At 41.4% G+C, this 15,812-nt stretch overlaps 1 protein-coding gene across 2 annotated transcripts in view; it reads right to left on the bottom strand.

The window, feature by feature from the left end:
- Nucleotides 1-15,500, bottom strand: part of trpm2 (transient receptor potential cation channel, subfamily M, member 2) — a 69,063-nt gene extending 53,563 nt beyond the window's left edge. Inside the window, exon 1 of one of the 2 annotated variants that reach the window (XM_079562832.1) lies at nt 15,407-15,500. In XM_079562832.1, coding sequence (XP_079418958.1) covers nt 15,407-15,412 — 6 coding nt within the window. In that variant the 5' untranslated portion in view covers nt 15,413-15,500. Of the gene's footprint in view, nt 1-2,083; nt 2,393-15,406 lie in introns of those variants that run through there. The other variant, XM_079562831.1, reaches the window with a different exon arrangement.
- Nucleotides 15,501-15,812: the final 312 nt, after the last annotated feature.

Below are 15,812 nucleotides of genomic sequence, written 5' to 3' on the forward strand. Positions count from 1 at the left end.
GTTAGCTTAGAACCACGAAGCTGATGCTGCTCAAATATAAGTTATTTTAAATGCAAAATGGTTAAAATTATTCTATCGACACAGATTTTTATATGGTTGTCAAATATAAGAACTGCATGAATTTAAGAAAAAAATATCTCCAGACATCAACAACACTCTGGATAACTAGGAAATGAGGCCCTATGTCAAAAGTCCTGAAATATCCCTTTAAAGGTGCGTCTACACCAAATGCAGCCAAGCGTCAGGTTTCCATTTAAAATACATGGAGGACGCGCCTCAGGGAGCGTCAAGAGGTCCAGCAGCGAGTCACGCGCCTCCTGCGTTTTGACAGCAGAAAAGCTTTTGGTCTGTATGCAGCTTAACCTTAACCATGGTCCTCGAGGTCACAATGCCCCCTGGCATCGCACAGCAAATAGGCTACGCTCAAAACTATTGCTGGAATGGGGGTATGAAAAAGTATTGGGAGGATTGGGGGGACGTCACAATGGAGGTTTGTCGGAATAAGGGGTAGACGCTGAAAGCCTCTGGGCTTTTCCCACACACTGTTCATGAAAATTGTTTTCTGATTCTTTGATTGTGCTCCGAGACTTAAAGGGACTATACAGAGTTTAAAAATGTTAAAACTAAGTATTTTCCTCCACCTACATGTTCCAGCCATGTCCTAATGTGTAGAATGAGCTCAGACCTGTTCACCACAACTGCCTCTAAAATCCTGCACTGTCGCTCAGAAAGGTGTTAATTCGGGTCCAAAGTGCCGTCATGCATGAGCTTAATATAGAAGGTGCAGTTACACATAAGACCTGAGGTGGCAGTAGTGAGCATAAAATGACTAACTTGCATCTAGCCCCTTTAAGGCAAACCTCGCACAGATTCCAGATTCCCTGCCTCTCCCGGACACTCCGAGATGCCGCCCCCGACACTGTCTCTCCCCTCCCCGGCCTTAGGCCCAATGTCAATTTTCTTTCCCATCCCTTCTCCCCCTTAGCCACAGCTCAGAGGGATCAGGGCGAGGGCTGAAGCCTGCCCTAAAAAATGGGACAGCCCTCACGAACAAAGAGTTCTACAACTTTACAAATGTTGTAAAAGTGCTTATTGATGATGTTCGTGAATTCCTTTTGCAGCTTGTTTCCTTGTTTTGTCAAACTCCGCCCACCCCTCTGTTTGGAGGGGTATGAACCCTCACTGCTACACCTCGCTCGCTCACACGTCTCTCATAAACACTCCATACGGAGGGAAAGGGCAAAGGTGAGGGGGTAAGGGGGAGTCTATATTGCAAACGCCTGACGAACCACACCTTTGTTTTGGTCAAAGACACATTTTTAGCTGGTCATCGTTTTGTCGTCATCAGGGGAAAAAGGGGCAACAATGACATATTTTTGTCATCGTCTTGGTGAAAGCAACACTGGTCTGCTGTGTTGGGTGATTAACGTCCAATAAGGACAGGCGACAGAAAACAGGTGATGTTTAGCTGCATGTTTTTAGTCATATGCCGCTTTAAGGCATGAATATTATGCAAATCAGTAGTATTCAGAATACAGTACTCTTATTGGACAAAGTAAAGGGATATGTTAAAAAATACACTTTAAAGGGGCTGGAAGCAAGTTCGCCATTTTATACTCACTACTGCCACCTCAGGCCATATGTGTAACTGCACCTTCTATATTAAGCTCGTGCATGACGGCAATTCGGGCCGAAGTGACACATTTTTGAGTGACCGTACAGGATTTTAGAGGCAGTTGTGGTGAACAGGTCTGAGCTCATTCTACACATTAGGACATGGCTGGAACATGTAGGGGGAGGAAAATACTTAATTTTAACATTTTTAAACTCCTTATAGTCCCTTTAAGGCAAGTATTCAGTATTCAGTAAGTAAACACAATTAAAAAGTATTCTCCCCAACACTGCTGGTCTGCATGTTAACATAGCATAGCCACGGATGTTCAAAACAACTATAAGTTCAAACAGAAAAAGTTACTGTGTGATTGATCCCAAATTCTGTGCAGATATTTGCCTTAGCTCTAGACAATGTTCACTCCACCCTAAACTCTTTAGAAGTTCAGAAGCATGACATCCCTGGACTTACCTTGATGTTGCCGACGATGCGGTGGAGGTTGGTCTTGCTCTCCCCCAGCACCTGCATGAACGTGGCCGGGTGGACCTTGTTGTCGATGGACTCCGGCAGCATTTCTGAAAGAATGTACACATTTCTTTGGTGTTGTGTCATGAGGAGAGGTCTTCAGACTGTGGACTCCTGACAGAGACTTATCTCCGCGGTCCGCCTGCCTTATCTCAGCGGACTCTATAAAACGGCTGTACTGCTGGACCGTGGACTGCACTTGCTCGGATGCTGCCGCACACTGGGAGGCTTCACTCATGTGAAGACGTGTTCCCAGGCTGAGTGAGTCTTAAGTGTTTTCAGAAAACCATTATCTCCGCTGCGGTGGACTCACATTAACAGGAATCACATTATGAGGAAGGAACGTCATGGGGAAGATTTCCATCCAGACAATTTATGGATCTTCCTCTCTCTCTCTGGATTATGTCTATTTTAAAATCATGTATTTAACCATTTTGTTCAAGGCACTGCGGGCAAGCTTTTTATTTTGTTTCTCAATGTTCAGATTTTGGGTCAGATTGGTCTAAAACTTTTCACCTGGAAACAAACAGTGCATTATTTTTACTGAATAAACTTTGATCTGTAGATTTATATAGGAAATTGTCACTTCCTCAAAATGCTTGTCTCATATGCACAATTTACTGGATACTTTTGTACATCTCTAATGTGTTTTTGTCTGTATTAGCCATATGAAGTAAAGGCATCTTATGGTAAACAAACAGCGAACGTTAGAGCCCCTACACCTACAGCACAGTGGAGGCGTCACAGGACGAGCTACAGGAAACAAACAAGGAGAAACAAGGAGGTATCCAGGCAAGACTCACAGCTAACATGAATCGTCTATCCCTATATTTGTTCTGGCTAATAGACATTCACTGGAGAATAAAACTACTTCCAGAAGATGGTGAAAGACTGCTGTGGAGTGGAGGGAGCTGCACAGAAAGAAGAGGAAGGAGGAGGAGTTCACCAGTGCAGGACACCACGCTCTGAAACAGGGACAAACCCAGGAGGTGGTGCACCGTTTCAGAGGATCAGAGGAGACTGAAGGCAGTGCTCCGGTTTCCCCGACCTCCGAAACATGCTGCTCACGTTGGCCCACAAAGGCCTGGCGCTCAGTCGCAGCGGCTCCAGACTAACCCAACACCTGTACACTATTTCATTATACAACTGTACAATGACAAATAAACCTCTCACGTAAAAAATAAAAAAGATGTCAGCGAGGGCCCATTGTCATTCAGTGCTTCACATGGGACAATTTACATTCTCTCCACACTCGGTGGTGATAAGCTACATAGACAAAAGCACACGTCTGTGTCAACAGTCCCTTCAATCACCACCTTTCATTCTCTCACAGGTATCAATTGACCTTTCGCAAAGGCCCCGCCCCCTTCACCTAATTTATGCTAGGCCCGGCAAGAAGTGGAGTCATGTATCATGATGGGGAGAAGGGCGTGTAAGTGACTCTTTTTGGTGCAATACCAGCGCGATGTCATCCTTATTGAGGTAAAATGTGTGTTGCAATGAACAATATACATCTGTTAGGAAATCGGGGGGAAAAAACTGGAGCACCGTCTTGTGGAGTCGTCATGCTCTTGGTAAGCTCTCTTATGTTAATGCTGTATGATTGGGCAATGACCGTTTTGCGCCGGGGTTTTGCGAAAGGTCAATTATCTTGACCTGTTGTACAAGTTGTTTGTGGTAGGGGAAACCAGAGCACCCGAAGGAAACCTACACAGACACGAGGAGAGCATGCAAACAGACCTTAAAGGAGCTATACCAGATTTTTTTTTCTAATTATGGAATTAAATTTGTTTTGTCTTCCTTAAGTATGTGGTACATTTGTGGGGAAACACTGTAGATCTAATCTAAAAAAACTTTATTTATAGCACCTTTCACAGAAAAATCACAAAGGGCTTCACAGCCTTCTCAACTAAAAGCTCGTCCAAACAGCCATGTCTTCAGCTGTTTTTTTAAAGACATCAACAGTGTCGGTCACACGTAGCGACAGAAGAAGGTCATTCCACAATTTGGGAGCAACAGCTTCAAAGGACAGATCACCTCTGGTTTTAAAGTAGGTTCTTGGGACAGTGAGGAGGGTCTGGCCCGAGGACCTAAGGGTGCGACCTGAGGAGTAGGGGCACAGCAGGTCAGACACGTATTTGGGAATCTGACCATGCAGCGCTTTAAAAGTCTAAAAGTCTAAAAACTAACATTTTGAATTCAATTTGAAATTTGATGGGGAGCCAGTGCAGCGAGGATTAAATGACAGTAATGTGTGACCATCTGCTAAATGCTGTTAAAAACCTCGCTGCAGCATTTTTAATCATTTGAAGACGAGTCGAAGCAGATTTGTTAAAACAATTAAAAAGAGAGTTATAATAATCTAAATGAGATGAGATAAAAGCATGAATCACCAATTCAAGATCAGAGTTGGATAAAATTGGCAATGTTTCTGAAATGGAAAAAAGCAGTTTTTGACCAGATGCCTCGAGTTGCTGTCAAGAGGCAAAGACTGATCAAACCAAACGCCAAGAATTCTGATGCTCGACTGAACCGAGGAGAACAGAGAACCAAGATGGTTCACAATTGAGGAGATTTTCTGCTCTGGAGCAATTATCACAGTCTCAGTCTTTTTACACTGCGTTCCAAATTATTATGCAAATGACATTTTTCTAAGATTTTCTAAATTGTCAACTCAAATGAGAGTCAGCATAATTTTCAAGTCTTTAACTGTAGAGGATCATTTAAATGTGGTTGAAAAAATCTCCTAGTGATAACAGTATTTTTTCAAAAATAAATATAGTAAAAACCTCAAAATCCACTGTTCCAAATTATTATGCAACTCATCGTTTCAATACATTTTAAAGCTTGTAATTAACTGAAAATGGCCATTTGTTGAATTTGTAGCATTAAAAAATATTAACAGGTCGAGTTATATATGACCATAGGAGCCCTTGTGTGATAGCAGCTTCAAAATTCTTAAATCCATTAAAATTGTGAGTTTTTGGACAGTTTCTGCTTGGATTTCTTTGCAGGATGTCAGAATAGCCTCCCAGAGCTGCTGTTTGGATGAAAACTGCCTCTCACCCTCACAGAAGTTTTTTTTGTTGAGGCTCCAAAGGTTCTCAGTAGGGTTGAGGTCAGGGGAGGAGGGGGTCCACATCATGAGTTTCTCTCCTTTTATGCCCATAGCAGCCAGTGATGCAGAGGTATTCTTTGCAGCAGGACATGGTGCGTTGTCATGCATGAAGAGGATTTTGTTCGGGAAAGCACGGCTCTTCTTTTTGTAGCATAGAACACAGTGGTCAGTCAGAAACTCCACATATTTTTCAAAGGTCATTTTCACACCTTCAGGGAGCCTAAAAGGGCCTAAAGGGGCCGACCAGCTCTCTCACCATGATTCTAGCCCAAAACATGACTCTGTCCCCTCCTTACTGATGTCACAGCCTTGTTGGGACATTGTGGCCATTCACCAACCATCCACTACTCCATTGATTTGACCATCCAGGGCTACACGGCGCTCATCAGTGAACAAGACTGTTTGAAAATGAGTCCTCATGTATTTCTGAGCCACTGCAGACGTTTCTGTTCATCAGCTTCAATTAACAGTTTAGGGGAGGCCCGGATCAATCAATTAATCAATCAATCTTTATTTATAAAGCGCTTTTCATACCGAAAGGTATCACAAAGTGCTTTACAAATTACAGCACTTAAAACAATGCGCCTGGGACAACCTCCCATATATATATTTTATATATTAGGATTAAATAAATAGATTAGTCAGCTAAAAGCTAAGCTAAGAAGGTGGGTCTTGAGCCTGCTCTTAAAAACATGAACGTTCTCTGCAGCCCTGAGCCCTGAGGTTTATGCACAACTGCAGCCTCTGGAGGGTCCTACACCTTGATGTTCGGGAGACTCCAGAGGCACCAGCAGCTTCAAATACCTGTATGCTGCTTTGTAGCATCTGTTCTCTTAATCTGATGTGTTTGTCTGGCAGAAACCGTCCATATTGTGCCTTTATCTACACAAACCCGAGTGTGCTCTGAATCAGCCACAAATCTCTGATCAGTTCGATGATTACGCTTAATCTTTCATGAAATATCGAAGGTTTTCATACCTAGACCAAGGTATTCAACTATTTCACGCCTTTCATCAGCAGAAAGAACCTATATCTTTACCATATAGCTTGAAAATGATGATCTGCTTAATAAAGTGGAACACCCTTTTTCAGTAGTTTTTCCCTTAACTGGCCTTAACCTGAAAACTAATCATCCCAGGTCTCTGAGATTAATGTCAGTGATTCATAGAGCCCCGAGACACAATACCATCCATGAGTTTCATTATTATTATTATTATTTTTTTAACCTTTTTGACACAAAAATACAATTTGCATAATAATTTGGAACGCAGTGTAGAATTAAGCTGAAGGCAGTTTTCACAAAGCCACGATAATCCATTAACTCTGACAGTCTGTGCATCTCTGGCTCCTTAACGTAAAGTACAGTTGAATATCATCCGCATAGAGATGGTAAGAATGATAAAATCGCCAACAATCAACTAATTGGACGGTAAATTAAAACACAATAAAAAGCATCAGTGTTTCCAAACCTTCAGTCCTTGCAGTCCTTGTGTATTAAGCTTTTGTATCAGTTTCATGAACTGGCAGGCTAGTTTTCTAGCATTCTTGTGAAAGTGACCCTGAAAAGTGACCCTGCCAGTGTCTATAAACATGCCCCTGTGAAGAATTGGGGTGCTGCAAATATGTTAGGAAGATTCGGAATGAGTTTTTACCCCCACCAACATTTCAGTTTAGTGGTTTGAAATGAAAAATCCGGTATAGAGCCTTTAATGCTGTGAAGCACGAGCGCTAACGTGAACTTCCTCAGCGCTTTAGACTTTTTCTCTTTTTGGACTTTTGGCTGGGGCTCGATTGGTGACACTGCCAAAGACAGCTCCCCCCCACGCATACTGCCTTTGTATCCTTGGGCAAGACACCTCAGTTCATCTTCTTTGCCATTTGCAGTATATGAACACTTTGGAAAGAAGCACAATTATTTCAAAGTGCAGCTGCCCCATTTAAAACATGCAAAGATAGAGTTTAAACTTTAAAAACATGAGAAGAACAATAACACATTGTAAATACGATAACACAGCAAAACGAGATCAGACAAACAGAGTCAGAACAAGCAGAAGAGTGCCTAATAATAAGTAAAGTGCTGTTCAAAAGCCTACATTTATAAATGGCCTGCCAAACCACTGCCAACTGCCCACTTTCAAGCTTTCTAGTCTTTTACAGTCAGATGTCCAAACCACACTGTTCACACTGTACAGAGCTATCACTGTGGTTACATTCATGTGTGAGTCTAACACACTGTGGCTAACAGCAGCCGTGAGTTACCATAAAAGTAAGAGCCAATAGGTCTGTTAATAAACTTACTGTAGGCTCCGGATTGTGGCAGGAGTGTCAGGAACATGAGGCCTGGATGCGGCGGTCACACAGTCCGAGTCTGCTGTTTGTCTATTGTTTTAATATTGTCGGCTGAACTGTTGCCCGGGAACACAGCGAGATTCGAACGCCGGCTCCAGTTTCAACAGGAAATGCCGGGTGTTAAGGTGGACAGTACGTTTTTATAGGCGGGGTTGGTGTGTAGCATGTGCTCTGACTGGATCCAGAAAAGTCCGTCCACGCATAATTCGGACTGTGTTGCCTCTAGCTTCATATTGGACACACAAACACAAGTGTTTATGTGTACGCCGCGTTCCAAATTAATATGCCAATTACATTTTTCTCTCTTTAACTGTTAGATGATAATATGAATGGGATTGAAATTACCTTCCAGTGATAACAGTATTTTATTCAAAAATAAATATAGTAAAAAACTCAAAATCTACTATTCCAAATTATTATGCAACTCATCGTTTCAATACATTTTAAAGCTTGTAATTAACTGAAAATGGTCATTTGTTGAATTTGTAACATTAGGAGGTCATATTTACTGAAATCAAAAGCTATTTCAATCAAAAAAATCTTAACAGGTCAAGTTATATTTTACCATAGAAGCCCTTGTGTGATAGCAGCTTCAAAATTCTTAAATCCATTTAACTTGTGAGTTTTTGGAAAGTTTCTGCTTGCATTTGTTTGCAGAGTGTCAGAATAGCCTCCCAGAGATAAACCAGGTGTCTCAGACATGCGGCCCGGGGGCCAAATGCGGCCCGCGGGGTATTTTTTTTGCGGCCCGCGAGATAATTACTATTTATATTATATGCGGCCCGCCGGTAAATTGCAATAAACGCGTTAGAACCACATTTCCCATGAGGCACTGCGCGGTAGCGCCAATTCTGTTGCGGATGCGAGAATGTCAACATCAGACAGGGGAAGGGAGATGCGGACTTATCAACTTTTTTCCCTTATCAACTTTTTTCAACAGAGAAATGGACTAAAAGCAGCGACTGAGAGAGAGGAGCTTCTGAAACAGGTGGAGACGTCAGAACGCGAGGGAGAAACTTCAGTTGTTCAGCTAAACTTGTGCTGGAAAAGTTACAGCTCTGCAGCAGGACAAAAAGCACCTTTACCATATTTACCTTTAGGATATTGCAAAGGGAACACATTGTATTAGTGTTTAAAAGCGTCACAACAGTAAAGTGAGGAGCCTTTTCTCTCCATCTCTCTCTCTGAGCTACATTATCATGTCAATGAATTTAATCTTTATTAAGGACACATGTGAACACATGATCCATAGTTACATTAAAAATAGAGAATATGGAAATGTATTAAAATACTGCAAATAATTACAGCAACATTGACAGTAAAAAATATAAGCCCCATCAGTTCAAGGCCTGAGGTCAGTGACTCCACATTATTTACATGAGGTGGATGGATTGGACAGTGTCCGAGTCGACACATTCATGGATGTATTTAGGGTCATTGAAAATGAACACAGTACAAAATAAGTTTGAAGCTGATGTTTTTGCTAGTGCTCATAATCAGTTTCAGTCCCTGGTTGGGCTTTTCTACACTAAATTAAAATGACATTTTTTGTACAGTTTGCATTTCTTTAACAGGCTCACAGACAGAAACTGGACCTGACTCCTGAAAGATCACTGATGCCCTGAACCAAAATGGGATTCATTACAAAAAAACTAATTGTCTAAGTCTGTAATTTCAAATTTAGAAGCAAATGTTTGGCTGATTGGGAAAAATGTGCAGATAGGTAATGTACAGTCTATTTTAAGTTATATTACAGCAAACAATAAAAAGTTGCTAAATCATAATTGACTTAATATAAAATGCTTTGTCTGTTGCGGCCCCCGACCAACACTGTGTTCGCATTTTTGGCCCCCAGTCCAAATTAGTTGGAGACCCCTGAGATAAACAGACAAAACATGACAAAAAAAGAGACAAAATCAAGAAAAAAAATGTGGAGACAAAACATTTCTGGTCAGTTTTGTAGGTCTTAGCTTTCAAATGAGGTGTTACACTGGCCAATATAGGCTGTCAGCTCCAGTCGAGAGGCTTCAGGATTTGTGTGCACGTTCATGTGAAACAGGAGGAGTCAGCACCAAGCGGCCAATCACGGAAGAGACACAAACCAATATATTATACAGAGTGTCTGAACCAAGCAGCACATGAGGAGTATGTTCACACTTGGTAACAATCTTTATTGCAACTTAAAGGGGCTAGATGCATTTTAGACATGTTATAATCACTACTGCCACCTCAGGTCATACATGTAACTGCAGCTTCTATATTAAGCTCGTGCATAACGACACTTCGGACCCGAATTAACACCTTTTTGAGTGACAGTGCAGGATTTTAGAGGCAGTTGTGGTGAACAGGTCTGAGTTCATTCTACACATTAGGACATGGCTGGAACATGTAGGGGGAGGAAATTCATCATTTTAACATTTTTCTACTCTGTATAGTCCCTTTAAATGCACCACTCATAGTATGTGAAAAAGAAAGGCCTTTAAGCCTTTACATGTCGTCGTCTACAATCTGCGTCAGCCACATAAGAGTTACAGCACGATGTCGCTACTTTTTAAAATCCATGTGCGCTTTCAAATAAAAGACTTTTCTCGCCGCTGCTCGAGGTGCTCCCTTCTCTTCCCTCTATGCTCGCCGTTCCCTCCAAACACCGCAGAGTTTTCTAATCTAAGCTGGAACAAAACCTGCTCCAGAGCAAGTTTTGGGCTAAAGGCGCAGGTGTTTCCATGGAGATCTACCCTGCTACAAAGTCATTTAGCTTTGCAGTATCGCCAAAGCCAGGGTTTACGCTAAACTTAACCCGCTAACCCAGCTTTGTAGTATACCCCTCTGAGTACAAGATGCACAGAACATATCCAACTAGCTGTATTACATGAATCAGAATCAGGAAAACTAAGCAACACTAATCGTTTAGGCCCAGAGTTCAGTGTTAATGTTGACTCACATGAGGCGCAGCAGTAAAACAGGAGCAGATCAAAGCCAGGTCAGTGGGACACAGTAAACTGGGTTAAACATCACACTCTAGGCACCTACATAACTCTTTATTACTGCTGCAACAGTTTTTACATTGACCTCCCCATATGTATAAACATGCATGTTTTTGAGACCTAATGTTAGCTTTTAATCATGCTCCAACTACTTCGTAAGTGTTTTGTTTTAACTCCACTTGTTTGAATGAGGCGCATTAGTATTTCTTTATAGTCAATTCTGCAGGTAAATGCAGAGAATCGAAGATGTGTTTCTCTCAATCCACTGATGCAAAAAGACAATAGTTAAAGGTGCATTAAGGAACTTTTTATGTGGGGAAAATTAGTTGATATTAGTACATGACTTTTCAGTGACCCAGTGGCTGTATGGGTGGATAGCTTAGCGCATTTGCTTTCCATCCCCGTGGCTCCTATGATGCTTCAGGATGTATTTTATTTCAGTTTTTTTTAGGGTTTCTGGTAGGTGTTCGTAATGGAATGCATATGTAACCATGTTCAATCAGCAGTGAAAACCTAAAAAACAATTGACCATTGGAGCGTCCTACAGGCCATCGGGATGGTAAGAAAAGACGCTAGGCAAACCACCCAAGCATCCGCTAGGTCACTGAAAGGTCAAATACGTATGAATATCAACTTTATTTTGACATAAAAAAATTACATAGTGCGCCTTTAAGCCTAAAAAGAGGAGCTGTAGACCACAACAATTAAACAAATTAAAGTGCATATGTTTTAATGCTTTTGAAAACATGACTTATTTTGATGGATAACATTTTTAATCTAAACTAAATAATGTTGGCGAAGAAGTCATTTTTAATTTTTTTCTCCCAGTCTGACATGAAACCAGAATTAACTTTAACTGTTTGTTTTTTTAGGTCAATTAGAATTTTCTAAATGATTTCTATTTGCTAAATGCCAGAAGAATGAGAGATAGAATTTTCAACACGGTTTTATATTACTTTTTATAAATCCTATAGTTTACATACTGAACATCTCATTAATATTTGGTATCATTGCCTTTAAACTGTTTAACTTGGGTCAAATGTTTTGGATTTCCTTCCACAAGCTTCTCACAATAGTTGGCAGGAGTTTTGGTCCATCCTTCCAAATAGAACTGGTGTAACTGAGACACATGTGTAGGCCACCTTACGTGCCTATGCCTTTTCAGCTCTGCCCATACATTTTAGGGCAACACGGTAGCCCAGTGGTTAGCGCTCGTGCTTCACAGCTAGAAGGTTCAGGTTTGATTCCCACCAGGGACGGGGCCTTTCTGTGTAGAGTTTGCATGTTCTACCCGTGTCTGCGTAGGTTTCCTACGGGTACTCTGGTTTCTTCCCCTCCCTACCACTAAAAAAACATGTACAATAGGTTAATCCTCGGGCCAGGTGGCTCTGACTAATAGCCTGGCTCCACATCCGGAGATGAGTCCCCGAGCGCCCTAGCTCACTACTCCTAGGCATCGAGAATGGGTCAAATGCAGAGAATGAATTTCCCTACAGGGATAAATAAAGTATAACTTAACTCAACTTATTTTCAACAGGACTGTGTTATCTGTAAGGTACGTTGTAACCAGTTTGGCAGTTTGCTTTGGGTCATTGTCCATTTGGAAGATCCATCTGCGACCAAGCTTTAACTTTCTGACTGATGTCTCGAGATGCTGCTCCAATATATCCACATATTGTTCTTTCTTCACGATGTCATCTATTTAGTGAAGTGCACCAGTCCCTCCCACAGCAAAACAACCCCACAGCATGATGCTGCCCCCCCCCCCCCGTATTTCACAGTTGGGTTGGTGTTCTCAGGCTTTTTCTCCTTGTTTTTTTGTCAGACCACAGGATATGTCTCCAAAATTAAATTCTTTATCCTTATGTGCATTTGCAAACTCCAGTCTGGCTTTATTCATGAGGAGGAGGCCGGAGGGGCTCACTGGCTCTCGATCGTGTGTAGTAGTACCAGGTGCTCTTTGGCAGAAACGGACAGAATCTAATGGATGAAGCAAACAAAGCTTCCAAGGCACAACTGGATAGAGTTTCTGTTGTATTCAAAAAAGAAACTCTATCTCTGTGCCTCGGAAACTTTATTTGCATCATCCATTAGATTCTGGCTTTTTTGATGTTTCTTTTGGAGTCAGAGCTTCTTCCTAAGAGTTCCCTCTCAGCCAATGTCGGTACAGTACATGTTTCACTCTGGATAATGACAAACTCTTACCAGGTTCAGCATTTTCACCAGGTCTTTTGCATTTGTTCTTGGGTTGATATTCACATTTCAGACACAGCACGTTCATCTCTGGGACACAGAACCCGCCTTCTTTCTGATCTGTGTGATGACTGGACATTTGAAATATCCATCTTTTTTATACTTGCATATAATTGTTTGAACCACTGAACCTGGCACCTTCAGGCGTCTTGAACTTGTATCCAAGAATGAACCAGAATTGTGCTCTGTAAAAAGATTATATCTCTCATTCTTCTGACATTTAGCAAATATATTTTTTATTTATTTTATCTAATTGACCTAAAAAAGTAAAAGTTAATCCTGGTTTAATGTCAAACACTGAGAAAAAAAATGCAAATGTATCTTATCAAGAGTGGGTAAACATCTGGTTCCCACTGTAGATGGGGTGAAGTTCCATCGCAGTTTGACTTATTTCCCATTGACTTGGCAACATTTTTAAATAGTTTGCCTCTATTTACGTCACTTCCTGTCAGTGTCCAAAAAGGACGTGAAACTATAAACATCACAAACTAAAAACTCAAAGAAAGCTGGGTAAATTCCAAAATATAATTGTGTAAACTATGTCTTAATGTATCATAATGTGCTTTAATTCATATTTCAGTTACTTCTGCTTCTCTGGAAGAGATTTCAGGGTGACGCCGACATCGGATAGTCCCATCTGTTTGACTTGTTGCTCAACCTATTCAAAGGTAAACATACACTGAAATCACAAAATGAAATAATCAAGTAATTGACCTAAACCAGTGTTGTTATAGTAACTTGCCTGTTGAAGCATCTTCCTGTAGTTGCTTGGATCGGTCATGTCCAATCCACTGCTGAACTTTATCCTGACAAAATGAGGCTTCTTTCTCACTACTGCACAAACAAACATGATACAGAGAATAAGGACACTCATGGTTTCATTGAGGCAGATGTGAGAAGATTTGCTGAAGAGGGGAATACCCACATCAGTTAAAGTGGACATGCATGGAGCCTACAAATAGAATTAAAAAACACATTTTGGGAGCCTCAGCTTTGACATTTTGTGTTTTATAAATTGAAAATATGTCTGTAAAAATGAATCAGTAACAAGGAAATGCAGGTGAAAGAGTTGGTGAAATTCTTGACTGGGGCTCCTCCTGCTGGCCGCTATAGGAATCATTTTCTTAAAAAATAACTTCCATGTTAGGCATAAGGCGTGATTAGTAACACACTTCAAGCACAGAACGGCTCAACATTGATCATGTTGGATTATGGGCTTTAAAATGTGGAGGACAGTTTTCGGGGTTTGAACAATGTGTAATCAGGAAGTACTGAACGAGGCACCGACACTGTAGAAGAAGAAACTGCTACATTCAACAGCTTTGTCCGAGGATTTCTCCAAAATAGTTAATTTTGCATAATATGTCCATTTTATATTGACTTCAACTTGAATTTTGAATTGAGCCCTCCTGATTTATGGACCTCAATGCCCTCACAGAAACACATGGTCTGTCCATGTCAAACATGGCAGTGAATGCAATCATAATCATTTGCATTGCAAATAAGCATACCAAGCACAAGGCCAGTCGCCCTTCTGACGTTATTTGCCTTTGCCCTCCTTTTCTCTTGATCATCACTAGCTACTGTAGATGTTTTGGCTTATATTGTACTTTCTAGTGGGACCTGAATGATTACCATAGAGTGTGTCCATGATCGATTGTCCCGGTTAAGGCAGTTTGGGGAATATGGTGTTTATATGTAGCTGAGGAATCTTGAAACTTAATCAAATAAAGGATCCTGGCTTTTTGAGCACCATATGGCGTAAATATTAAAACCATGAGTCTTCGACAAATGCGGGGTTTATTGTATTGAATGACCATTTTAAGCCAAATGTTTTGCTCATCCACTACATCCTGAGCTTTGGCAGACAGTGCCGGCTGCAGATTGTGGGTAATTTGTTCCCTCGTCATGTCTTTGCACCAACGTGGATCACTGCACTTGCTCTGGGAAATTCAAAGCCGATGGCGATGGAGTTCACTGATAGCTTCTAGGTTTTATTTTGGCTTTTGGCGTTCCATTGTGAACAGAGCTGGTGAACAGTGTGACGGTGTTACTTCCATCTAAGATGTTCTCCACTTTTAGTCATTTCAGGGATAAAATAAAATAAAAACTCAATCTCCTCTTGACTCCAGAAATAGGAGCTCTTCAGACTCGCCGCTGCCTTGTTTGCTTACGATTGACATGCAAGAAATGGGAAGTTGCGTATAACGGGGAAAGAGTGCATACTGTTAAATCCTGGTTACTGTTGGAGAATCCCAGCCAGAGAATCCAGGTTTCTCATTACCAGGAAAATACATTCATATAATCACAGACAAAACCTGAAAATTAAAAACTTCCTTAGCTAGCCATAATCCTAATGTTAGCTGCATGCTACGTGCCAGTGGCTAGCTTTGAGGGCTGTTTTGTTATTTCTACTTAACAAGAAAATAATATAAAAAGTCAAAACTTCTACATGGCGATTTGCTTAATTATGCATAAAAACATAAATATGGACTCGAGTGTGCTAAATATGCCTATAAAACAGCTAAAGGACCAATGGGAGGAGTTAGTGGGAGGAGACATTACCTCCATGACAGAAGAAGGGCAGTTCCTGGTCACAGTTCTGCGGGTTCCACAGATGGGCTGAGTCCTCCGCCGCACAGCCCATCTTGTCTCCACTCCCCCCCCAGTTTGAGAAGGTCAGGCTGGTTCCGTCAGACCACCTCCACACTGGCCCTGACAGTCGGTACAGGCCGATCCAAAAGTGTATACCGAGAGCAGTCACCTGGCTGCTTTCATTGGAGCTCTCGATCACTGCCAGGTCTGTGTGGTGTGTTCTGCAGTAATCTCGAGCACTGGCCCAGCTCCGTGTAGGAGAGGTGATGGGATGGTATTGCTTTGATTTGTGAGGTCCAGCTGTTGAGGGGAAAAAACAACAACTTAGCAAAGTTGGTTTTAGTTAATTCCTTTATTTCCTTTCAGTTTGTGTCAA

This window comes from Gobius niger (genome assembly GCF_951799975.1).
Source record: "Gobius niger genome assembly, chromosome: 9".
In the NCBI taxonomy this organism is placed as follows: domain Eukaryota; kingdom Metazoa; phylum Chordata; class Actinopteri; order Gobiiformes; family Gobiidae; genus Gobius; species Gobius niger.